Below are 26,219 nucleotides of genomic sequence, written 5' to 3' on the forward strand. Positions count from 1 at the left end.
GTCAAACATCCTTTCTGACAGTGGAAAATGGAGAAAACTTAAGTGTCCACCATCAAGACAATGATGCAGTAAATCACGGTGAGCTGTGGGCTCTGAGGGGGCCAGCGTTTCGGCATGGTCCAGCGTCTTGTCCACAGCACTCTCCCACCAAAGGTGTCCTTGCACAAGAGACCACACCTGCACATCCGGAGACCCCTCCACTCTATCTGAAAGGACCAGGTGAGTCTGTAGTGGGAGGACGTCTTCGATATACCCCTAAGTGAATAAAGTGAGCTGCTGAAAACATACAGTATGGCCTTATTTTTAATAAAGCATATATGCACACACATATACATAGATTTGTGATATACGTGTATGCATGTAGGTATGTATGCATGGGTGTATATATATATATATATGTCATAGGCATAAAGGTCATGAAATATATACACTACATTTTCAACAGCTTTTACTCTCAGGAAATAAGGGGAAGGGATGTAGGGGCCTTTAGGTACCACCGCTGTTCTCTTTTCAGCACTTCAGTTAAGTATACTTGGAATTTAAAAGTTTATTTAAGTCCAAAGTAAAATGGACGATGCCTCCACAAGACAGAATGCTATACTGGTCATTAAAAATCATGCCAGGGGAGATAGAATATTGTAGAAAAACTTGTAATAAGCCGAATGGAAAGTGGAGGTCTCCACACAGTAAACACGCACAGAGTGCTCACTGGTTTTTATGACAGAGCTGATACACACTGACGAAAAGAACAGAAAATAGATGTTAAAGTGTTAATTATTATCTGTGAGTAGTGGGACCAGGATAGCCCCTTTTGCCCCTTTTTTCAGACTTATTATATTAAATACACATAATTGTTCATCTGAAAAAAGCATTTTTAGATGTCTAGTACCATGCATTGGAGAAAATACACGAGTACTTACAGAAGCAAATAACTAGGAGACACCGCAGCAGCTTCACACAATGTAGAATGGGTGATCCTGAATAACACCACGCAGTTACATAAGGACCCACAAAGTGAGAGCACCTGCTGTAACAGGGCGTGGCCCCCTTCTATTTGTCAGTTGTGTCTTCAGGGCTGAGGCATTTCTGAGCACGGCCAGTTTCAGTGCTGATGTCTGCATGGATGCCACTGGAGGTGAGGGCACCTGCAAGCCGAGAGGAAGAACAGAAATCATCCTCTGCTTTTTCTCTTGTTTCTTTGTTACTTTAAAAGATAGGCATAAATAAGATAAACTGCGTATCTTCCCTACTGAAATTTCAGTAATGAAACCATTTTTAAAGTTTTCATGGCTTATATTCTGCCTATAACTGTCTTTTCAAAAAAGCATCATATTTATTAAATGTTAATTAACTCAGTTAATTAACTCCCTGTTGAAAACTTCTATTAAAGAACATGAAATGCACTACATAAAAGCACTACGCCTGAAGTGACTACCTTATCTGTCTTGACGGCAGTGCAGTCAGCCCCCACCATCCCGTGGCCCTGAGCTCCTGATGCTGGTAACAGAGTACGCTGCCGCCTCAGATGGAGAGAAACTGTGAAAGCATTTTCTGAAATCTACAGCACTGACAAAATATAACTGAAAAATCCCAGGCACCTTTGAGGCCATCATTTTCTGTTTCTGGCCAACACCCATCAATGAGCAGAGCCATCCCATTCCTGAGCCATGGGACTCACGTGGGAAGCAGTTTTGGAGAAATTTCCAGGTTTAGAATGTAACCAACTATTCGTAGAACTCTCACAAAAGAAAAGATGCAATACTCTGATTTTGGAAGACACTCAAAATATTCTCCTAAGTCTTAGTAGCTGGAAAGGTTGGGCTTCTCCTAAGCCACTTATTTATTTCACAGCCAGTGAGCATCTCCCACAAACCCTGTTTCCCTGTCTCTGCTGGGAGCATCAGGCACACACTTGCTCTCGACCTTATAAGTCACAGGGCAGAGGTGTGTGTCTCACGTCTGCAACCCTCACACAGGCTTGCCTCCTAGCCTCACTGTCTGAACTTGGCCCCATTTTCTCACCTGTTTATTTGGTATCTGTTCTGTAAGCTGCCTGAAATGCTTCTTGGAACAATTAAGAAGAATGAGTGGGTAGAGAAATGGGCAAATGGACAGGTGATAGATGGGCAGACAGACAGACTCCAAGAAAAGGGGAACAAAGAAAATTTCCTATGCAAAACCCTCTTCTAGTAAGGGAAGAAAACCACCACGGAGAAGTGTGAAGGGGCAGGTAGCTTAGGACTGTTTCCTGGATTCCATAAAAAGTCACACCAAGAGATGATAGTGTAGAATTATAAACAATAAAAGAAAAAAGCATGCATGCTTGAAAAATATATCTACAATATGTACTTTCTAAAGAATAGATTCAAATCAGCAGAGCCCAATAACACAATTCTTGGGTATTTATAGAAGTGAGAGTCCCATCTCCAAGCCACAAGGCATCCCTTCAGAGCACTGAGAGTCTACACGGGGCGGTCATAAAGCCATCACCGCAAAAGCTATGCTATCCTGCACTTACAGGAACAAGCAGCTGTGCACGGGCTGCCCACGTGCGTCATTTACACCCCACAGCACCTCTACGGGGGAGGGATGCCTAGCGAGCCCCGTCTCTGCAGGACAGAAAACAAGTCCGGGAGAGGCTAAGCCAACCTACAAGTTCTCCATCTCACAGGACTTGTCACTCCAGAGCAGGACTCAAACTCGGACCCACGTTTGTAACCACAGTACTACCATAGTTTATGTGCTTTTTGTGTGTATAATACGTTTGTTTCTGGCATGAAAGGATATTTAATAAATGTTCAGTTTTCTTGTCTATCTCATTAGTTCACAATCGATCTTTATACTGTTGAATTCTACTCTTTTCCCCTGGAGAAAGAACAGAAAGAGCAGGGGTCAGAATGAGGTTGGGCTCCATTCTTTATCTGGTACCTCATCTTATCCAAGTCCCCAACCCGGGAGAAGGAACAAATGTTCTCTTCATCTTTTAAAGAGAGTGTTCAACCGATAGTGACTTAACCCCAAGACCAAGATTCGGGGAAGGGCACATGCAGCAACCAGAGCAGTATCAACTGTAGGAAGGTGAAAAGAACTCACGGGTGGGCTCAGGGGTTCAGCCTGATTTAATTTCAATCGATAAAAGAATACCACAGTCTAAAAATAGTAGCATGCAATTGATTGGCTCTTTCTTGACATCTAGCAAGTTTCCACAGCCCACATGTAACATTATCATGAACTAGTGAAAGGAAGAGTCTACAGACAGGGAAAATCAATGCCACAGGCAGGCTGAAACCCAGGCTGGAGGAAAGGAAGAGAAAGGGCATAGTTAAGAAGAGGGGAAAGGCTGGGAAAAAGACATCATCACAAGGACTCTCAAGCATTATCCAACAATCACATAATAATTCATTCAAGAGAGTTACTGATGTCCTATTTTGTGCAAGACTGTACAGAGGGCAAAGCAAGAGCGCAGCATCCATGGTGGCAGCAAGTGGTGGGGCTGAAATACACTACTGATCCCAGTACCTTGCACAATTGTCTTCAGTGTAAAGGCAAAAAAAAGGTAAAATAATACAATGTAAACTGAACGCATTTTTGAAAAAAATTAAAGAAGACCTAAATACCTGGACAGACATACCACACAGATTACTGGATCATAATACAGCACTCTTGGAATGACAGCGCTCTTGGAATGGCAGCGCTACCCAGAACGATCCGTATATTCAACGTGATCTCGATCACAATCCCAGCGGGCTCCTCTGCAGAAACTGACTAGCTGCTGCTACAATTCATATGGGAATTCAAGGGTCTTAGTAACCAAAACGTACTTGAGAAAGAAGAACAATATGAGAGGACTTGTATTTCTCAATTTCAAACCTTACAACTGTATCTCGAGGTGAGATTAGAGGCCATTATTGTTATTATTGTGTTTATCCTAATTTTCTAAATTCTCTACAATGAATATAACTTAAGTAAGAAAAATAAAAATTAAAGTAACTTTTAAAATATGCAAACTGATTCATTCATTGAGAAAAAATATTTTAACTTTAAAGAGGTAAATAAATATCTAGTGGAAAAGGACTAGTTAAAAACAAGAGTGCATTAACATTTTTCATAAATTGAAAACTGAAAAGCACAAACACATTAAGTTTCTAGGGAGACCAATGCAACATATTAATAGTTATTTTCAAAAATTCTAATTCAACAATGGAAACTCAAGAAAGGGAAAATCATGATTGACAGCCAACTGCAAACACATGGAGAGCAAAGGCCTAGAAATCACAGTTCCTTTAACTCTGTTACTAAATCAATAGGAAAGGAAATTCCTCACTGAGTGGACAGTGGAATACCATGCATAAGACAGGATACACAGTACAAGCTGCACTAGAATCGGGGGTGAATTTCTTAGAAGAATTCTAAAGTTACAACATTGCTGCAAAATATGAAAACACTGAAAAACAGATTAAAACACACGGTCATATATATTATATAGAAACATATGAAGTCTACTTCCATGTTGCATAGAAATACAAACATATTTGTTCATTTATAAGCACTGATTACTTTATCCCAGGTAGAATATTTCAACTAAAACAAATAATCAATAATACACTCCTCTTGTCAAATCTACTTGGTAAGTTACTCTGCTATGTAACAATAATGTGTCTAAGATAGATCTAAAATTAGTGAAAAAGATCTTTGTATGGTTTCTTGAACTCTTTTCAAAATTCCAAGCTAAATTTTAATATAGATCTGAGCAGTATTTCTATATTATCTTTTCTCTCATGAAATGAACAACACAGTCTGTTGTCAAAATTCTGTCCTTACAATGATTCATGAGCACCGTATCCTCACAAAACTTCTGGACAGGAAGGCACTATCCAGACACTGTGACTAAACAAATGAAACACAAGTAAGACAGTGACCCTATTCTGGAGGGCTTATAATCTGTGTCAACTCTGGAGTTTTTACTTGATACGTTTGATTGGTTAGCAAAATAAAATCAATCAAGTACTTTCTTCTTTGAGCATTCTGTAAGTCATGACTGTTTTTAGTGTCATGAGCAGGAAAGACTTATCAAGACATGACTTGATTAGGTCAACTAGCAACAATCATCACTGGAGAGTGAGTAATAAAGAAGTTAACTGATAGCAATGCTTCTGCCTACATAAGGCCTAAAATAAATCTACACTGATCTTTGCAAGGAAAATGAGGAAATGAGGTCCACAATGAGAAAACAAACTAACAAGAAATTAAAAAAGGAAAGACGTTTTCATTAACGATTTCAGGCAGTAGTGGAGCATGGTTGTGAAGAGCACAGATTCTGGGGAAAGACATGAGGGTTTGAACTCCAACAGCACTGGGTAGCTGTGACACTGATATGTCAGTGAAATTTTCTGCATCTCAATCTCCTATCCATAGCCTGGGGAAAACAACAGCACCCATCTCCTAGAACAGTCCTACAAATTAAGTTATTTTATATATAAAAGTTTAAATAAAATGCCTCAGATTTAAATATTACCCCAAAAGCACAAGGAACAAAGAAAACAGAGTTAAATTGGAGTTCATCAAAATTTAAAACTATGCTTCAAATGGAACCATCCAGAAAGTGAAAAAAAAAAGCACGCAGGAGGAAAGTTTTTGAAATCATTTATCTGATTAGGAATTTGTATCTCTAAATGAAAAAAAAAACTCCTACAACTCAACAATAAAAAGGCAACTCAATTAAAAAGTGAGTAAAGGATCTGAAAATGTATTTTTCAAGTACAATATACAAATGGCCAATAAGCACAATGAAACGATGTTCAATATCATTAGCTGTGAGGGAAATCAAGTCAAAACCACTAGGAGAAACCACTTCACACTCAGTACAATAGGTTATAATCAAAGAAAGAGTAACAAGAACTAATGAGGACACAGATGAAGCAGAGCTCACAGCCCTTGCTGGTGAGGATGTAACACGGCATGACCACTTTGGAAAACAGCCTGGAAGATACTCAGAGAGTTGAATATTTGGTTTCAAAGTAACCCAGCAATTCTGCTCTCTGGGCACACAAGTAAGAGAACAGAAAACAAATATCCACATAAAAAAATCCCATAAGAGTGTTCACGGCGACACTACTCAACACAGCCAAAAAGCAGGAACAACCCAAATGCCTATCACCTGATGAATGGTAAACAGAGGGGCCCAGCCATACAGTGGAATATTATTCAGCAAAAGCAAAGCATAGAATACTGACCTAGGCCACAACGTGAACAAACATTGAAAACATTACTCAGTGTGAAAGAATTCATTCACAATAGACGGTTCCATTTACATGAAATGACTCAATTTACATGAAATGTCCAGCACAGGCAAACCCACAGAGAGAGAAGAGTCACTCCTTGGGGCTGGGGGAGGATGGGGAAGATGAGAATGACTGCTTATGCATACGGGGCTTCCTGTTGGGGGGATGAAAATGTTCTAAGATTGAATGGGATGCACAATTCTGGGCATAGAGTAAAATCCACTGTACATTTTAATGGGTGAATTGTATAAAAACTGTTAAGAACAAAAGTACCTCGGGCCAGTACCTTCCCATAGTAAATGAAATTACTAACTTTTATTATAGGAAGAAGAACCTGCCCACAGCATGAAAGCAGGAGATCAGCAAATGTGAGTTCACCAAAATTAGAAAAGAGCATTTCACTTGAAACTGTTGCTGAGTGTACACGAAATATTCAGAAATACGAAAATCAGTTTGACATCAAGAAGAAGCATTCTGCTTCAAATGCAGATCAAGGATTGGGCAAGCCCAGCTGCTAGACATGACCAGAGAAGAAACCTGGTTCTTAAAACAAGCACCAGAACCAACAAGGAAATGGTGGTGATGAAAGCATGTGGCTGAATATCTGGAACAGTTTGCTGCAAATAACTTCTCCACTGAAAATTCAAAAATATAATGAAAGTGATGCAATGCTGTGTTGACCTCACGTGAATGGGCATCCTCTGGTGCTTGACAGTTCTGTAATCCCAAATGACTCAGGAGAATCAGCATGGATCCTGGGTGTCCACAAGGGACAGCTCACCAGCACGCTGACCACCATAACATCTGCCAGGGTTGTATTGCAGAGAAGAGACCGACTTCTGAAAGGCACAGGAAATGTTGACAAGGTAAGAAAAGGCTGTGTTCAGTCCTGGGACAGAAGCCCTGAGAGCAGAGGCCAGAAGGCTGCAGGTGAACTGGTGTGGCCCTGGGGCAGGAAGGGACCATGGGGGAGCAGATCTCAATTCTCTTCTCTCTCTCCCTTGGGTAGGAGAGATAAAGCCTGCATTCTTCGCACCTGGTAATGTGGGTTCTGGCTGGCAGAAGTCTTACTGACATGGAATGATTATTCAAGACTCTTTGGAAAAAGTCAAGAAATCGAGAGGGAGTAGGGAGCCAACTCCATGAGCCTCTCAAATACTCCCATATTTATTGTGTATAATCAAAGGAGAAAGTCATTAACAGTTTTGTGATAGTAAGCAGGAGCTTGGGGAAAGAAGGGATGAGACAGAGATTGTAGAACCCACAATGACTACAAAGGCTTAGTGTATCTTTAGGAAAGTCATGGGGTGAGGGGAACAAGATATATTTTTAGATATGTGAATTACAAGGCAGACCACCAGACAAGCCAGGTCCTTGTTTTGGGGATAATAGACTATCTAACTGCACACAAGCCCAGCATTTACAGCTGAGGGCCTGGGTCCTTGCTTTGCAAACAGCAGAGTGCTATCTAAAACCTCAACTATGCAAACAAACCACTGTCTCTACTATATAAGGCAAGGAGATAGGAGTGAGGATGCACAGGCACCTGATTACAAAGCAGTTACTAAGCATAATTTTTCTTCTTAAAGTTCACAGGCCGTTGGGGTCTGTTATAATTTGTTAACCCAGTCATGGGCTCCCACATGGAACCATTATGGAGGACACCCTAGGATGACAAATCCTGGCTCTGGGTCTTTTCTTGTCAGCTTCAGCCACTCTAGAATGGTCTAGGCACATCCGTGAATAATGATCATACAGAACCACCCACACTGTTAACTCCTGATGCTTGAAACTTAATTTTAGCTCTACACAACTTAACGTAGAAAAGTTTCAGAAATAAAACATATTATATTTATTTTATATCTCATCATAGGACTGATTTTTCTGATTGCTCTAAGCTGCTTCTACTTGGTAAAGCATCTAATTCTGCAAGTGAATTCAGTACTTTCCTTTGGGCATATCTATGCAGTTTGGGCTCACTAACTTCAATTGGTCAAATACCGATGCACTTAACTGATTTCATTGTTCATCAATTTCAGCCAGGAAGAGAGGGAGTGTCACTCTGTTCCTCAGCCCACCCTGAGCTCTTTCCTCATCAGCAACTCAGGCCTCCTGAATACAAAACAAAGCATTTGTTTCTCTTCTACACTTTCCACAAACCCAACAGGAAACATCAGCCTGAAGAAAGAATTCAATACAAATGTTAAAACAGAAATCTATAAACCTGATGCAACTCCATCCCCGAATCATGATACACAATGACATAAGAGTAAGTGTGTCAGGCACAAAGCATAAGTGAGCCTGACCACCTGATTTCTATTCTTCAAAGGAAGGTTTTCTTATTTTTTTATTATCACTCTTTGTCATTGTTTCTGATTTAGCCAAAAAATAGTTTATGAAATAATTAAGCACTGCAATAACAGATTTTTATTGTATCAATTATGGAAGGTATTCAGAGGGGATAGGAAAACCCACCCTTGTGAAAAACACAAAATTTCATCCCCTGTTAGGAGCACGTGTACAAAATGTAACAGAGAATTCAAATTCTTGTGGAGAGGAGCAAAAGCCACAGAACCAAATCAAAGTCATTACTATGAGTCAATTAAAATTTCACTGGACAAACATGCTCAATGCATTCAATGAATTTTAAAGGCACACTGCAAACCATTCACTTAATTATCTGCAGGCTAGAGGAAGAATTTCCCTCTTTAACAGACAACAGAAATCAATAGGGTGCCCCACCAAACGAGGACCAAAGCACAATAAGGTTTTTAACAGTTCTGATAAATCAGCATGTTCTAAAGATCAAAATCCAGAAATTTTAAACATTCATTCACACCACAATGAAGCAAGCACTTAAAAAACAAAAAAACCCAAAGAAACTAAGCACATAGATCATGTACATAGATCAATGAGAATTTCTTGTACCGCTGGAAGAAAGAACAGGCTATAGCCTTTTACTTGAAAAATAAAACTACTTTTAAAGATAACTGCTAAAACACATTTCATCATTCATGTTGCCTTGAAAAATCTGAGGCACTTGTTTCTGATCAGAAAAGCAATTCTGAGTAATAGTAGGTTACAATTCAGTGCCAGTTTGCTTTAGAAGAAAAGAGAAAAGAAAAGCTACTGCTTCTCATATCATGCACAAAGTGTGAAGTGCCTCCCTGCCTCTTTCTCTTCCCATTTTCTAAGCTCATGCTCCCCAACCTTTCTGAAACAAGTATGAGAACCTCTTATTCCCACCAATATGCCAAATGATAAAAGAATATCAATTTATTTGTGTAAATATATGCCTACACATTGAGCTGGAGGAGAAAGGAATTAGAAGTCTATATGGAACTTATTTCTACCTTCCTGAAATCACACACACAGATGTTCACACAGACAAAGACATACCCCCTGGATTACTGGGCACTTCACAAGCTTAGGACTTCCATCTTCTAGAAGATAATTTGTAGTTAGTTTAAAATACAAAACTGTCAGCTTTTGAAAGCCTTGATCATCTGCTAAACCATCCAAATATCAAAGAGACCCAATTAGCCTTCTCTGTAGAATGTAATTTCCCATGATGCAAAGCAGACCTTAAGACGTACTGGATCCAAGACTCATGTTTATCACTAGCTATGATAGTTTTTAAGCACATTAACAGATTCAGAAATGTATGTCCCAACAACATTTATTCTTATTGAATTAGCATACATGTTCATTTGTCTATACAGAGACTAGGTCCCATGATGGTGTTTAAGAGCTATTTTGTGTATTGCAATATTTATTTTCAAGTGCAGACAAGGAGGGTGTGTATTACTCAGTTGTAGAGCACCTGCTTAGCATGCACAATGTCCTGCCTTCAGTCCCCAGTACTTCCAAAAAATAAATAAAAATAAGTGGATATTTAAAAATAAGAATAAAGTTATAAAAAATGCAGACTAAAAACCACTGCATTCTAAGTGCTATAATTATAATAAAAATACAAGTGTTTCTATCAAATATTGACTATATGCCAATCACAGAGACTACCACAATTCATACCTGACAACCATCACATGTGATTCTCAGCAACCCTACTAAGTAGACATGGAAGAGAAACCCAGCACTACGGATGAGGAGGAGCCGGGGACGCTGACCGTCCTGCTCCCCGTGATACCATGTCAGCCCAGGGCAAGTGCTGACAGAGCTGCACTGAGGGGACACCCAGCTGCATGTAACCTTGGGGCACTGGGGAGTCCCAGAAAACACTAAATATTGTTCAGTGAAAAACCAGCTCAAATATATTACACTGTGCCACATCCTTTAAACAGGGAACATGACTGAGACCTTTTTGATGCCCCCGTGTCCTTTCTACCATCATCAATTATTTGCCCTCTCAGCATGACCAGTGATGAACTGGACCCCTTAGGAAGTGCACCCAGATGGAAGAGCTTTTAAAGCAGTTTTATGAAGTTTGTAAGACTCTGTCTATGCCTCACACAGGTGGTCATCCATCACTTCTCACCAGTGTGGATGTACCACCTGAAATCACTCCTTTCTGCTTTTTAAAATCCCTTCATCTAATCCAGACTTTTCAACAGCAAAGAAGCAGCTCAATCACAGACAGTGGAGAGCTTTTCACCAAATGGACTTGAACAGCCCAATGGACTACCGGAAAGCCCTTTTCTTCTATTAAACTCACTTCCAGTTACTTCATCATTTTCTGATTGGTGGACTTGGCCTCAGACTGGCTTACTCACAGAGCTCCCAGCCTCACATCTGAGGATGGGAGAGGACCCTGCTGTTGGGGGAAATCAGTGACGAAGGCAGACATCCTCCAGCCAGGTCTGCATGGGTAGAATTGCCACAACATCCTCACAAAATTTACCATCAGCACCCCTGTGCTCCCATGGACTGGTTTCACATTAACCAAACTCATGAGACACTGAGGCAAGAAAACCAGAAACTTAACTTATTAATGTAACAGAAGACGTGAAACTATGAACCAAACTGAAATATCAGAGTTCCACCATGAGTACATTTTCTCCTCCACGGTTCAATCACCGGCAGGCAGTCACATGGCAAGCATGGACAGAAGCAGAGCAGGAAGTGTTTCTAGATTAACTCAATGGACTAAATTTCTGTTATACGAACAGATCTACTGCCTGGAAAACAATTAAGGCCAATCACGGTGCACTCTTCGTGGACAGTGACCGAGACACGACAGTGAGCTCTTGTGTAACTCTCCTTTCCCTGTCCTTTCTGGGCTAACTGATGCACAGAGGTACAGAGATCCAGGGATGCAGATACCTATAAACACCCAAAGCCCATCTCTGGGAGCCTGGAAACCAGACAGCCAGGGTTTAAATCCCAGCTCTGCTGCTTACTAGTTCTGTGACCTTGGCCAGCTTACTTACCCTCTGTGTGCCACAATTTCCACATTGTAATCCTGGGATAACAATCGAACCTTCCATACTCACTTGTGAAGATTGAAGGATTCATTTCTGTAAAATGCTCAAAAAAGAATGTAGCACATTTTTGGTGCTCAACAAAAGTTAACTTAGCATTAAAATGATTTACAAGTCTCCCTTCCAATCATCTTCTTTGTTTCCTGGCTAGTCTAAGCCCCAAAGAAAATCCTTATTTCTCCTTTTATAAACTCTTGGGGAACACCCTTCTCTTCCATCCCACCACCTGTTTAAACTGAAGGAGAGGATGCCTCCTCCTCACTCCTCTGGGCCATGGAGAGTGCTTCTCCATTCACATCCCTGACCCCTGGCCCACAGCTAGCCCTCCACACACTAACAGAGTGAGGTGTGAGTCTGGGGAGACAAGCAAGGCATGTGAAACCCTTCCTTTCTCTCCAGTGTTGGCCACGCTTGGGAAGCACCTGGGATGCTCAGCTCCATGGGAGGACAGCCCTGTGCATGAAGGGGCAGATCCTCTCAAGGGGAAGGCTCGCTGTGGCCCAGAGCTACTTGGGACTGGGTGAGTCTCTACTTCTGGGACACAGTATCATGACACACATTTTCCCACAGCCCTGAAGTTCATGGAGAACGTGGCTTCATCAGTAACAAAGAAGAAATTTATCACCAGCCTACCCTTTTGTGTCATCTCTCAGTTGGCTGCTGGAGACAACATGTATGTAATTATTGGATCCACTTAAGCCCCAACATATATGAAGTAACAAAAAATTCTGTGGCTTAACATTGATTCAGGGTGACTGTGTAACAGTTTTGATACTGCTGATGCTAAATTATGGATATAGGAACTATGGAACCTCCTCAAATATCGTTCATCATAAAACCAGCTTTCCTTATTTACCTGTTTCTTAGTAATTGCCAAAGACTCTCAAATGATAGCTTCACACCAAACAGCAGCTAAAGTTTATGAGCCCTCTTGACATACCCACTGTGGTAAACACCTTACATAATTTCTAATTCTCACAATTCTACAAAGCAGATACGAGCATCCCCATCTCACAGACGAGGGAAAAACTCAGAACGAACTGATTCAGCTCACGTGGCTCAGTGGCAGCACGTGCACGCAAACCCAAGTCAAAAAACTACACCCCTTCGTCTATGTACCAAATCTCCTACCACCAATTAACACACAGCGGCGGGGTCAATACTCAGAGAACTCAGTACACTTTTCAGCTTTAAGTGGTTCCAGAGGCCCCTTCTAGCTGTTTCATAAAATCCTGGCTCACTGGTTTCTAACACTGGAAGAAAGGTCCGATTTTGCCATTGTTTGCACAGCAAGTCTGAAGTGTTCACAGCCAGATGACAGAATAAAACTGAAAAACATGCAGAATAATTTTTCCAGGTAGACAGACATAATGGACATTGTGCTATTCTGAAGCATTAAGCAAAGAAATCAAAATAAAATAATGTTGTTTAAGCCTTCTTTTACAAACAGGAAAATTAAGACTGTAAGATGGTGCAACAGAGCCACCTATGAGTATAAAGACTTTCCAGGTTGCCGGGAAACATGCAACACAAAAATTGCTCGTTGGATCAGAAATAAGAATCAGATAACTAAAAGCTTCTGTAGCACATACTGCACTTTGCTTCGGGGGAAGGGGGGTATTCAGTATTTAATCTGATATTACTAATACTCCTGAATGTAAACAAAAGACATAGGCTCATGGAAACTCATCTTAGAAGAGGAAAGAATCCAGTCAAGCCACTTCATTTCACAGGAGGGGAGAGTGAGACCTGGGATCTGTCCTTCTGGCAATTGGCAGCAAAGCTCTCCTAGGCCTCATGTCTTGCTCTGTAGCAAAAGCCAACAGATCTGTACTAGGCCTATATTCATAAAAGTCACGTCTGTATTTTTCCAACAGTGGGAAATCTAAGTATCTTGCCAAATACTTCTTAAAGAGCCAGAAATTCATACAAGTATGATGAAATACAAAAACATTTATTTACATATTAAAACAGCATGAGCTTTATTCTCTCTATTAAAAAAGTGACATTTCAAATCAATGTTTTGATATTTTAAACCTGTTAAGAGTGCAGGAAAAAATCAAAATTTTCTTTAATCACAAAAGAGAGAAGCTTATTCCCTGAAAATGATCAATGTGGATTTTTCTAAACTTGATTTATCTGTCCAGAATCCCACGAATTTAAAAGTCTGAGTGTATGGTTACATGGCAACATGAATTCTGAGTTGTAACAATACACATCCTGTGTAAATAATCTTCAAGATCTTCTGCTTAAGGCAATTTAACTAGTCCCTGTCTCACTAGAATGATACAGATTTCATTAAAACTTCATACTGCACTAAAAATAAATGAATCCTTGTTACTTTAAGCCATATTCATATATATCATATATATACATATTGAATATGCATCAGAAATAAGCCACCTCTTTAGTATTCAGAGTTGATTATTCTAAACTATCTGTCGTTGTGACAGCACATTTTTATTAAGCACCTCTTGGGTGCTTTGTATATAAGGCATCTAACTCTCACAGTCAGACAGGGTAAACGATATTACTCAAGTGTCACAAATGAGGAAATGTACTTAAGCCATGAAAACAACTTACATATTCATCATCAGGAAAGAAAAGAGTAAAGATTTTACTTACAATATTCACTGACAAACTTTTCTCCATGCTAAGACTACATAAATCAAATTCAGTCTTTGTAAGTATTTCTGTCAATAAGGGCCACTAGAGAAAAACAAGATGCATCATTAGCAATGGTTGGACTTTCAAAGCCCACTTCTCTTTTGCACTATAATTATTTTTAATGTTTTGTTTTTAGTGCTTGCAGAGCAGTGAAATAAAAAAACATATTAACTTTTAAGTCATTACCTGATAATACAACATTTTTGAAAATGTACAATTTTAATTTTTGCCACTCTGTCTCACATTCTCACTGGTGTCTCTCCTTTGAAGGCCTCATCAGGCTGAGATCACTAAAGTCGGCCATTTATGGACTCACAGGATTTCGGGAAACCACTCAATGGGAAGCTGATTAGAGGAGCAATTAAGAATGCATCCTGTGCAGACTGGGTTCCAGCAATGAGCTAGCCACCACCAGCTGCCTGTGATTTGGGACAAGCTGCCCCATCTCTCAATCCCTCAGCTGTAAAAAGAAGACACTGATACCTACCCTCAAACACCTGCTATGAAATAAAACATGAGGAAAGCATTTTAGCCTAAGGTAGGTGTCCACTCAGAGCGAGTTTGCTCATTATGATGATGAGGATGGCTGTTAATAAATTAAGCTAGACCAAAAAGGAGAAATCACCATAAAGGAGAGACATTTTAAGTCAATGATCATTTCCTTTTGGATGTACTGCAGAAAATTCTATTGACTTTTTTAATAAACCAAGTATTGTCCATTAATTATAGATTTATAGGTTCACGGACAAGTCTGCAGAAAAAGAATTAGAGGCCTCTAACCTCTGAAATCTAAGAAAGTAATGTTTAAAAAAATCAGGGGGCAGATTATACCTCATTTGGGAGAGTATGTGCTCAGCATGCATGAGGCCCTCAGTTCACTCCCCAGTAACTCCATTTAAAACTTTTTTTTAAGAAATGAAGAATTAAAGCAAAAAGTTAGAGGAATACAGAATTTTCTTAGAGACTAAACTCAGATTTAAGATGGGGAATAAAACATCCATTTCTCAGAGGAAATCTTGAGAACTATGTAAACTGGATCTGAGATGTCTAGTCTTCTAACATTGTTCATGAATTCATATTACCAAGTCTTAAAACTACCTGATAACCCACAGTGGTGATACTGATCATAACAGCTGCCAACAAGGATTGAGCTCCTGCTAGGACTACTCTGTTCTGACATCTCTGCCCCTGAGGTCTCACCAGGCTGAGAGCACTAAATTTGGTCATTCATGAGCATCTCATGTAAGTCCTCCATTTGTGCTTCTCACTCCCCCCTCACCAGACCCTGTGAGGGAAGCACTGTTATCATCTTCCCCACCCACAGATAAGGCCACTGAGACACAGAAACTAAACCTGCTCCAGGTCATGTTGGCATTAAAGGACGTCTGTATTTCTGCTGTTTTGCTTTTGACAAAGGAATCTGTGATATCAATTCAAGGGAGACTGTTAAATAATCAAGTCTGTCAGGTCTTCACCTCAAAGAGCAGATACTATAAATTCCTGATGTAGGATGAGGCTGCTGCCACAAACTGACTCAGCTTGTAATTAATATCCAAGATGAAGCAGTGGATACCCGTAAATATTCATGACTGTCAACTCCGTTCATGGGTCTGGGCCCTTCACTGCCTGAATGGGGGTGAAATCCCCCCCCCCGTGTCAGGGAGGGAAGCGCGGCTCTTCCAGTTCTCACCCAGGCTTCATGGGCTATTTCCCCTCACAGGCTGTCCTCAACAATTAAAAAGCTCTCAAGATTTTTACACCATGCAAAATGGAAAGAAACTCCTGCAGATGGAGCACTTTCTCAGGCTTAAACCTTTTTTGCCTACACTTAGCAAGAGGGAAAAAAGAAACATGACCCTGCAAAGTCTCTGAGCCTCAACACTCACAGGAGTAGAACAGCCATAGCAGAAGATGACTCTTCACATTGCAGGGTGAGAACAAAATAAAGCCACCCCAACAACAGGCACTCCCAGAGACAGCGCTCAGCAGTCTTCTGCACACTCACTTTTGTGCAGCCCTCACCACCATCTTTTCCCAGAACACTTCACCACCCCGGGAGAAATCCGCTGTCACTAGCAGTCACTCCTTAACCCCCCTCCAACCAGCCCCTTGCAACCATCACCTGCTCTCTGCCTCTGCATGTGCCTATTCTGGGCATTTCAGATCACTGAAATCAACAATATGTGGCCAATTGTGTCTGGTTCCCTTCACTTAACATGCTGTTATCAAGGCTCGTCCATGTTGAAGTGGTATCAGCATCTCTCTTTTTTTTTTTTTTGAAAATGTTAAAGTTTATTAGAAGGTGGTAAGTACTATCAAAAAGAGTAGAGTGGAGCATAAGGGATTGTGTTTCAAAGGGAAAAGGGCGGGTTGAGCAGTCAGGGAGGAGTTCCCAGAACAGGTGGCCTTTTTCATCTTCCCCTTTATTTTTTTTTTCTTTTTTATTCACTCTTACGTCTGAATAATGTTCCACTACATGGAGATACTACATTCTGTTCATCCATTCAGCAGCTATGTATAGACGAGGTCCAGAAGAATGAGTGTAAGAGGTGACTAGCATGGATGGCATTTAAGCAAAGGGCAAGATGTGCTTTAAAAAAAAAGCCAACCAACAGAGGCACAAGGAAATTCAGTGCGTTTCTTAGCAAAGTGCATGCTTGCTTCAGCAGGACTACCGTGCAGGGTTGTGGCGGATATTGGCAGGAATCACGGTGAGGGAGTCACCTGAGAAGACACCCCACTGCAAGCAGCTCAGCCAGTTTTCCTCCCTCATCCTGTATTTTTAGAGCCATGTTTCTTCATTTCTCTTATTTCAAGTAATTGCACTTTAACTACACATCTGATCATCTGCATCAGACCACCTTACCTCCAAGCCACAGAAAATCATTCACTGACTGGAGCAGCTCCACGACATAATGGTGATGGATCAGGGAGTCCTGCAGCATTCCAGCCTGCAGGCACAAACCCCACATGTGCCCTGGTGATGTCCTGAAAATAAAATGCATGGAAATATCTCACTGCTGGTACACGACATCTGCCCTCAAATTGCCCCAAAATCATGCTGGCAAAGCACTACTCAACCCTCTCACTACAAAAAAAAAATCTAAGAAGGCAAATTTAGGCTCTCCCATTGAAAACCAGCAACCATAACTACCAGTATCTGAGCTGGAATGCTCCTGACTTCAAAAACCACTGTGCAGTTACTTTTGAAATGTGAAAGACACATATATATTCCACGTAGATGATATTACAGTACGATTTTTCTTTTCAAAGTTTCCAGTTGCAACATTAGCACAAGAAAGTTTAAGTTTCAGCTTTAAAAGAAATCAATTTTCTTCCACTTTCTTAATGTTGATCCTATTATTATTTTATAAAGGGAGCTATGCTGCATATTATAAACCAACTGTTTGTCTTCTGCAAAAAAGACCTTTATGTCCTCAATATTTCAGAGCAAACTTTAATGATGCTTTGAGATGTGGGGCCTGGGGCTCTCACTAACAGCTCTTTAAATACTGACAAGGATGTGCTATTAATTAATGTAAAGGCTCTAACTCCACATTAACTCAGAAACCAAAGAAACTACACCAAAACCTTACTTTATCGTTTTTAAATATTCCGATTCTTTTGAATACTAAATTTCTTAAAAGATATGATTTCTTTTTGAGAAAAACAACAGCTGTATTAAATTTTCTCTCACCAAGATAGCAATCTTTATCAAGAATAAAAACCCCTATGGAAATCCAAAAGACGGGACGTTTCTAGCTAAGTGAACATGCAAATCTGGACACAAACTTATGTCCTATCAGATCTCACTCGAACGAGCGCAAGAAAATCCTGGGCTACCCTGGAACTTAGCTCTTCTGTTCCAAATGTTGGCTGAGCTAAGATCATCAGGCAAGGCAGGGAAGGGGAGAAGAGGTAAGTCCACTTGGCGGCCTCCATCTATTTTCTTCCAGCCACAAGGTGCCGCTAGGGCAGCCCCGCTAACAAGCCCTCCCCATAAGGAAATCCGGCATTCACACTTCCCCTGCCGTCCCCAAGCAGCCCCGATGCCCCTCTTCCACTGGTCGCCTCCCAGCCTGTGAATGGTCTTCTAATGACCCCGCCAGTTGGTGGCAACCTCCCCCTCTTCCCCACTACACACACACATACACACACACAGGGCCAGGGCAGCCTTCCCAAAGCACAAATTTGATTACATCAACCCCCACTTCAAACCCTTCAGAGGCTCCCTGGTAGAGTTCTAACCCCACCCCTGACCCTGACCCTGAACCTGCTCACCCAGCCTCACCTCAGTACCCAGGTCCCCAGTGACCTCAGGGGCCCCCTGACTTGCTCCTACTTCCCACTTGCCTCCAGGCTCATTTTGACTGTTTCTCAAGGAAGCCTTCCCTCCCTCCAACCTCCACATTTTTTTCCTTTGTTCCTAGAGCATTCTAGGCTAAGTCAACTTCTGACACTGCTAAGCTCCCAAGAAGCTAATACATTTTGCTTATTAACGTGGGTCCACCCTCTCTCCCCTAGACACTCAGAAGTGCATGTTTTATGAATAAATGAATTACGGGGTGGGTCTCAAAGGGAGAGACATACTTGCTCTCGCCCGTCCCGACCCTTCTGTCTGTAGAATATCAGAAGCAAAACCAGAAGTACCTTTCCTGAGGGTCACTTCCTGCTGACACCTTTCACTGTCTCCTGTGTCAGTTTTAGTAAAACCCAAGCTCCTCCAAAGCCCTTCTCCCAGGCCCTCCCCAGTGTCCTCCCCAGCAGGGGCACCCTCCACCCTGGACCACAGAGGGCATTCTCCACAAGTCACCACCCACAAGCCTCCAGGCCTTTACCCGGGATGCACCTGCCACCTGAGCCACCTTGTTGACTCCTTCTCCTGGCTGACTCTTACTCTGTCCTCAGAACTGAATGTAGAGCCCATTTCTTCCAGGAAGTCCTCTCTGATAATGTCCTTTAGCTCTTGGCTGGGCTTCCTCTACAGCAGCACTCCATGGCAACCAACTGGTGTTTGTCCACCCACTCCTTTGAGACCATGACATCTTGGAGGCCACATGGGAAAAAGGAGTGAGATGACAAGAGGGGTGGGAAGAGCAAAAAGCAAAATCAGAGCCCAAGTCCCAAATTTAAGGATTCTTTCTCAGAAAATAAGAATAAAATGTTTCATACATGTTTCATTTGGCTATGATTTTTGTGGCTCATGGAAAGCAAGAGGTTGATGTTCTAGTCCAAAAACCAAGTTACATGCAAAGAAATGTATATATTCATGTATAAAGCAAGCCAGAGCTGCTCAACAACAGTTTGCAGTTAAATTCCAAAGGAAATTTGATAAAGGCAATCTCTCTCTCTCCTTTTTTTTTTTTTTTTGGAATCATATAGTTTCACAAGTATTTGTATAACTAAGAGATTGCTACAGCCCATGATTCTGCACTGGAGTGTCTGGGGATGAGGAAGCCCAGATTACATGCACTGTGTAAATGCAATCACACCAACACACTGAAAGGCGCCCTAGTGGCTGAGCTGAATTTTCAAAGCAGACAACCATACAATGGAAGACAGTTCTAAGTAGAAAGTAAGAAATGCAATGTTCTGTACTCAATTTCATACGTTATATGGGCCATTAACCAATAGTGCATCTTGTCTAATGAAACCCAAAAATAAATTGCCAATGTCGATTTTCTCCTTCTGATCGTTTTGTGTTAACATTGGTTATCAAACCCTCAATCCATACGGAAACCTCAGGCCTACGCTGCAGCAGAGTTACATCCTGCGGAAGACAGCCAATCAAGGGAGAACTGAGAGTTTCCCTTCAGAAGCTGCTAAGTCTGGTTTTGCACCTGTACGTCATTTACAACCACGTCATTGACAAAGGAGTAAGACATCTGTGGGGAGTAAAGCACTGCGTTGCTTCCGAACAAAGAACACTGAGATTTGTGAAACAGTCCTGAGGCACTTAAATCGTACTTTTTCTGAAAGGCTCCAAAACTGACCCACTTCACCATTCGACGTACATTCGAAGTACCGGAATTAGTAGAGAAAACATGCCCTTGAAGTCTGACAAGGCCCTGATTGAATCCTGCTCCAGCATTTACCAGCCGGTAAACGGACCAATACCTTAACCCCTCTGAGAAGGCTTGCCAATCAGCAAAAGGGGGCTGCCACCACCCACTTGGGAGGCATGGATGTGAATGGAACACGCAATTAGGATGGCAGACTGGTACCTGACATGGGGCCTGGCTAGTTTCCCTCTGCTGCCCTCCTCCCCCTTTAAACTTGCACTGTTGCCTCTGGTAAGGATCAAGCCCCCGCAAGAGACTGCCCGATTCTTCTGTGTATCCCCGGATACATGACTTACCATTTGGAGGCCAGAAAAACTGCCTCCTCCCCAGTTACTATCAATATTCTTTAGAGTCTGGGTTTTTCTAACTCTATGTTGCAGGGAGACTATTCCAGAACTGTCCAAGCACCATTCTCCAGGTTGGCTCCCCTCCCAGCACCCATCCCTTTTCATCTCAGACCCTCTGTATGATTGCCTTCTGTTCATGGGAAAGTGAGTCTGGTAAGGTTGGGACTCCCTAGGCCTCCTTCCATCCCTCACAGAAATGTGACTAACTTCTCCCCACTCCAACTCCAGCTTCTGAGGAGTCTCCCCTCCCAGACCCTGCAGGCTCTGCATCTTCCCAAGACGCACACGTGGCCATGACCCTCCCTTTAGATTTCATCCTGGCTGGCCCTGCCCACCACCTGGCCCCTTAAGGATAAATGGCATTGCTCTGAAAATCCCAAACACCGCTGCCTGACACACCAAAGCTACATTGTCTGGGCTTTCCTCCAACCAAGGCACAGCCCTGCCCTCCCTCAGCCTCAGTCTGCACCTCTTGAGAAGAGCTAACCCACATGTAAGGCTGTGAACACCAGCTAAGAAGGATAAATCCCAAAGTGTATCTCTAGTCCGGCACCTTCACTTGAGACCCAGGCTCATAGACCCGAGTGCCTCTTTGAAGTCCTAACTTGGATGACAAATGGCATCTTAAAAATGCCTCATGTCCACCATTTACTCTTGAATTCGATTTCTTGCAGATACCTCCCAGGCTCCCCATTTAACTAACAGAACCATCACCCACCTAGGTGTTTGAGGTCACATTCAATATCCCCTGTTCCCTCCCCCCAGCTCTGCCCTGGAATCAGTCCTGTTATTTCTCTCGCTAAGCCCATCTCAAGTCTGGTTCTGCAGAGACCATGGCCGTAACCCCACAAGCTCACAGAATGGTGCAATGAGTCACACTCCTCCGAAGGGTGCTCCCTGGAGGGGGAGGCATCTCCTGCTGCTGGTCACCTCAGAAGGCACTGGATTCTCACACAGGAGGCCCAGGAGAAGGGACTCAATGTTCATCCGTGGTCTGAGCTTTGAAGGACCCGAGGTCTGGGGGAGCTCCTAATTAGCAGACACACCTGCCAGTGAGCAGATGAGGATGGACGAACTCAGGCAAGGCTGTTCTCACTCTGACCCCTGGGCTCTTGGGAGCCACGGGAAAGGCCTGTGTCCAGGGAACAGCCCAGCCATCACAGATCCCAGCCTGCATTTGTCAACCTGGACAACCTAGACTCCTTCTATTTGCGACACTTACTTCTGTTCTTTTCCCCACCCAGAATGTGATGGACTCTTTCAGAAATTCTGGCCTGTCTCAAGCGAGACCAAGTCAGTGAAAAATGCAGTTTCGACATTTGAACCAGAGCATGAAAGGAGAAACAGGGCCTCATGTTCAGCATGATGGTGGTGGCCAAACCCTTCGCCGGGTGAGATGAACCATGGTAGGGGTGAGAATGCAAGGTCCTAGGTCGGACAAAGCATCTTCCTTCACAGCTGACTGGGGTGTTGGTGTCTCACTACCAAAAACTAACAACACGGCCGTCAGTGGTGGACGTCAGCTGCAACAGACATGGAGTCAGCTACTTACTGGTAACATGGGTTAAAAGTAAAGGCCGGTACAGGGAGGCCTGCAGCACAGCTGCTGAGGCAAACCACAGATCCGGCTCTGAATGCCCACTCGATGAAGCAGAGTGGAACCTACGGTCCCCTTTAGCGGTCCATTTGTCCACCAGATCCAGGTGAGCCAGCCACTTCGGAGAAGGCCATATTGTCCTGATACTCAGAAAAACCAGCCTCGTACAGGGAACAAAAGAGTGGCATGGATTTTAGACCCGCTCCTGCCCCTCTATGAAGGTAAAGTAAAGTAAATGGCATGGAGAAGGTGAATGTAAAAAAAAAAACAAAAACAGAAACAAAAAAATGGTGACTGCTTCCTTCAACAGCATCCCCTGCAGCTGCTCACCCCTGAGCCGGCCACTTCCTTAACAGTGACTGCCGGCCAGGAAGCGCTGTCATGCACATCACACAGCGACAGCCAGAAACTGCATGCCGAGCAAGTTTGTGTAAAAGCCAGAATCAAGCAAGATGCTGCAGATTTTGACTTTCCAAGTTTAAATACTCCATGAAAAAAATCCCTCAGCAGCCGCCTAAATCAATTCACATCTCACTTCTTCAAAACAATCAAACAAAATTAATAAGGGCACATTTGTCACCAAATATAAGGAGGACAAAACAGGTTCCTCAAAGCAAGGATTTTAACAGGTGTCAAACACCAGTGGGTGATGTGCTAACAAAGCAAAAATTCCAAAAAACTAGAATATAAAAAGATGACTATGGTAATATCTGGATCAAGGCAAATGTTAAGTTTTTGCTTTTTAAACTGATGGGGACAGCATGGAGGACGATCTGGCTATTTCCAATTCAGGGTGTGCACAGCCCACCTTTTCAGACCCAACAACATGCTCACAGGGCGGTACAAGAGAAAAAGGGAAATAGAAAAAGGAAAAGAGGAACAGCGAAAATTAGAAACACATGAGAACAAAAATAACTGACAGCATTTACAAGAATTTACGTGAGTGTGATGAGGACAGGGACGAGGTGACAGTGAGACCCACCCTCACCTACTGTTCCAGGGAAGGCAAGGGCCTGAGGGGAGCGGCACTGCCGGGGGACCCCAATGTGGTCAGCGCCCCAAACCTAAACTTCACCTAGATGCATGTAGACAGCTTTTGAGCTACCAAATGTGGTCACATTTCAAGCTGGACAATTTTACTCACTCCCACCAAGAGTAACAGGAGAGTATTAGGCTCTGCTCCTGCACCAAAGCATTGTTTAAAAAATTAATGACTGTGGAATACTAAAAGCAACAATGGAGTAAAAGTGACTGGAGGAGAACTTGCTTGACCCGAGCTCACTGGCCGTGTTATCTCACTGACGTTCAAATGCTGGCTGAGCTCTTATGGTACCAAAACAGACAAATGCACCAGGAGGGAGGTTTAATGCGCTGCTGTATTTTGATGCTGAGAGCCATGCCTGGTACACAAGGTTCTGGGTAAAGCATGGTGACAGTGTCAACTACTATGGGCTAATCACACATCCAGCTACTCCGCCAAATCCCAAGAGCAGACTTCAAAAGGCAAAAACAAGATGCCATTCTCTGGTGGGTCTGCAGACTCAGAGCCAAGCAGTTGCTGAGCAAAAATGTCACCAGTGCCTCCTATGAAAAAAGAGGAGGCACTGGCCTGGGGGCTGGGGCAGGACTCCAGGCTTCCACTGCTCACCCACCTGTCTGTCCAGGGGGAGAAGTTGTTCCCTGCTTATGTTGCACCGATGCATCTACCTTGACTAACGCGTGGGGGCCCAGCAGAAGGTGACATGTGAGGTGAATGAAGCCAGTCTGGGAGAAGCCTGGTGCTGGCAGCTGTGCCTTCAGCAGTGCCCAGGCTCCTAAACCTGCCACCTCATCTCCAAGTAGCAGAAGGGGAGTGCGGACTTGTAGATCACAGGGCCCTGTGTGGACAAGTACAGATCATGGCCACGACATGCCTTGCCCCTTCCCTAAGCCATAGAGGAATGTCCAGGGGGGAACTGAAAATTCATCCAGAGCCCACCAGGCACCACATGCAGGTGGGACTCGGGTCCCCTGTGCCTCTCACTCTCAGGGCTGGTCTGGACTTTCTTTTTATCAATTCTCTGGCATCTTCTTCTCCAACTGACCAACAACCAGAAAGCAGGATCTGATCTTATGTTAGTTCAAGAATCACAGAGCACGGCCTCCACAGCAGGCCCGGCTGCACATGCCAGGTCCTCCGACAGTCACCTGTGGGACCTCCATGAGCGCTCTCCAGACTCAAGGCCCAAGGCCATAGGCCGGGGGGACACAGGTTCCCTCACTCTCCCCAGTAAAGGGGGACCACCTCTCAGCAAAGGCATCTCACCCTCTTCTGCCCGAGGGACAGCATGATAGACACACGGGGAAACAGAGCAGAAGGTGGGGGGGGTAAGCAGCCCAGAAGAGCTCATCTGCACTTCTGAGGCAAAGTGAGGAGTTTGACCTAATCACAGGGACAAAGTGAGTAGGAACCTTTCCCTGCTCTGTCTCATACTCCGTGGCATGCCTTTCCTTATGTAAGGAGTTCATTCGGAAGTCCCTGGCAGTGTTTCTGATGTCCTAACCTGGCATGGTGGCTGTCGGGCATGAAGAGACGGCCTGAGCCATGCAGGTGCTGGGCCTGGGAAGCAGGAGACACTGGCTCCCGCCCCAGCTCAATCAGCGCCTCGTTCTGTGTCTCGGGATTCAGAATCTCATCTATAAGCAAAGTGATGAGACTGTCCCAGGACAGGCTGCCCAACAGAAATGAAATGAGATCCATGTAAAGAAAGTTTCCCAGTTACCACATTTAAAAAGTAAACAAAGAAAGAAACAAACAAAAAACAAATACTAGAAATCCATTTTAAGAACAGATCTTACTTATTCTACTGTATGTAAAACAGTATCATTTTGACATGTAATCAATATAGAAAGTATCAAGATAGATTGCATTCCTGTTACTAGATAGGTCTCAGCATCTGATGTGCATTTGACCTACAGCACATGTCAGCTCAGACCAGCCTCCTCCCCAGTGCTCCTAGCATCAGTGGCTATGGCTACTCTATTGGACAGCAACTCCAGGGGTCCCACCATGGTCCTGGCTGAAAAGTGGGAGTAAGTGTCCACAGTAACCCTAAAAGGATCTCTCTGAAACAAAGGCGGATTCACTTTTACATGTCTGTAAACCAGTGGGCTGCACCTCCCTCCACCGTTCACTACAAGACAGCCCTCTTCCTTGCTGATCCCTTCCTGGATGTAGGGAAGCAATCTGGCACACAGCCAGGGTGGACGGGCCCCCAGGTAGACTTACCTGCTGTCAGTGTCCAGTCCCATGAAGTCCTTCTTCTCAAACAAGGTGCAGAGGTGGAGCATCTTGTTCCCAGACTTGTTGAGGGCCCTATCCAGCCACTTGGACTTGAGCATGTTGAAGAGTGACTCAGTGAAGTCCTCGATCCTCTTCTCTACCACCCTGCAGTCCTCATAGATTGAGGGCCACGTCGGTGAGCATATGCTCGGCTACCTCCCCATGCAGGACAAAGACAAATAGCTGAGAGTCATTAAGCGAGGTGCCATACAGCTCCTCTGCATGTGGAGCTTCACGAAGGCCTTGGCTGAGAGGCAGTCGGTAATGGTGACAAGGCCCACTACGTTGCTGTGGGTCTGGAAGTTTCTCCACCCATTCTCGGGTACATAGTGGTGCCTGTAGTGGATACAGAGTGCCCACTGGGAGCCGCACGGGCTGATCTGGCTCACCAATGAGATTCGCTTATAGATGCAAAAGAAATTCTCCTCTGAGATGATCCCAATGGCTTGGACCACCACAGGGAAAATCTGGTCATTCTCAGCGCACTGCACGTAGTCAGGGATGC

At 43.2% G+C, this 26,219-nt stretch overlaps 1 protein-coding gene across 4 annotated transcripts; it reads right to left on the minus strand.

The window, feature by feature from the left end:
• On the minus strand, positions 1–26,013 carry LOC116279559 (trafficking protein particle complex subunit 9-like). 4 transcript variants are annotated; one of them, XM_072938629.1, is made up of 4 exons: positions 25,661–26,013; positions 17,253–17,374; positions 921–1,145; positions 1–255 (listed from the first exon to the last, which is right to left on the minus strand). In XM_072938629.1, the coding sequence occupies exons 1-3, from the start codon at positions 25,771–25,773 to the stop codon at positions 1,051–1,053; spliced, it is 330 nt and encodes a 109-aa protein (XP_072794730.1). In that variant the 5' UTR covers positions 25,774–26,013; the 3' UTR covers positions 1–255; positions 921–1,050. The 4 variants fall into 4 exon arrangements, 2 of the variants coding, with proteins under 2 accessions (XP_072794730.1, XP_072794731.1); XR_012059515.1 differs by lacking the exons at positions 17,253–17,374; positions 25,661–26,013 and adding an exon at positions 3,632–3,877; XR_012059514.1 differs by lacking the exons at positions 17,253–17,374; positions 25,661–26,013 and adding an exon at positions 3,618–3,851.
• Positions 26,014–26,219: the final 206 nt, after the last annotated feature.

This window comes from Vicugna pacos, chromosome 16 (genome assembly GCF_048564905.1).
Source record: "Vicugna pacos chromosome 16, VicPac4, whole genome shotgun sequence".
NCBI classification, from domain to species: domain Eukaryota; kingdom Metazoa; phylum Chordata; class Mammalia; order Artiodactyla; family Camelidae; genus Vicugna; species Vicugna pacos.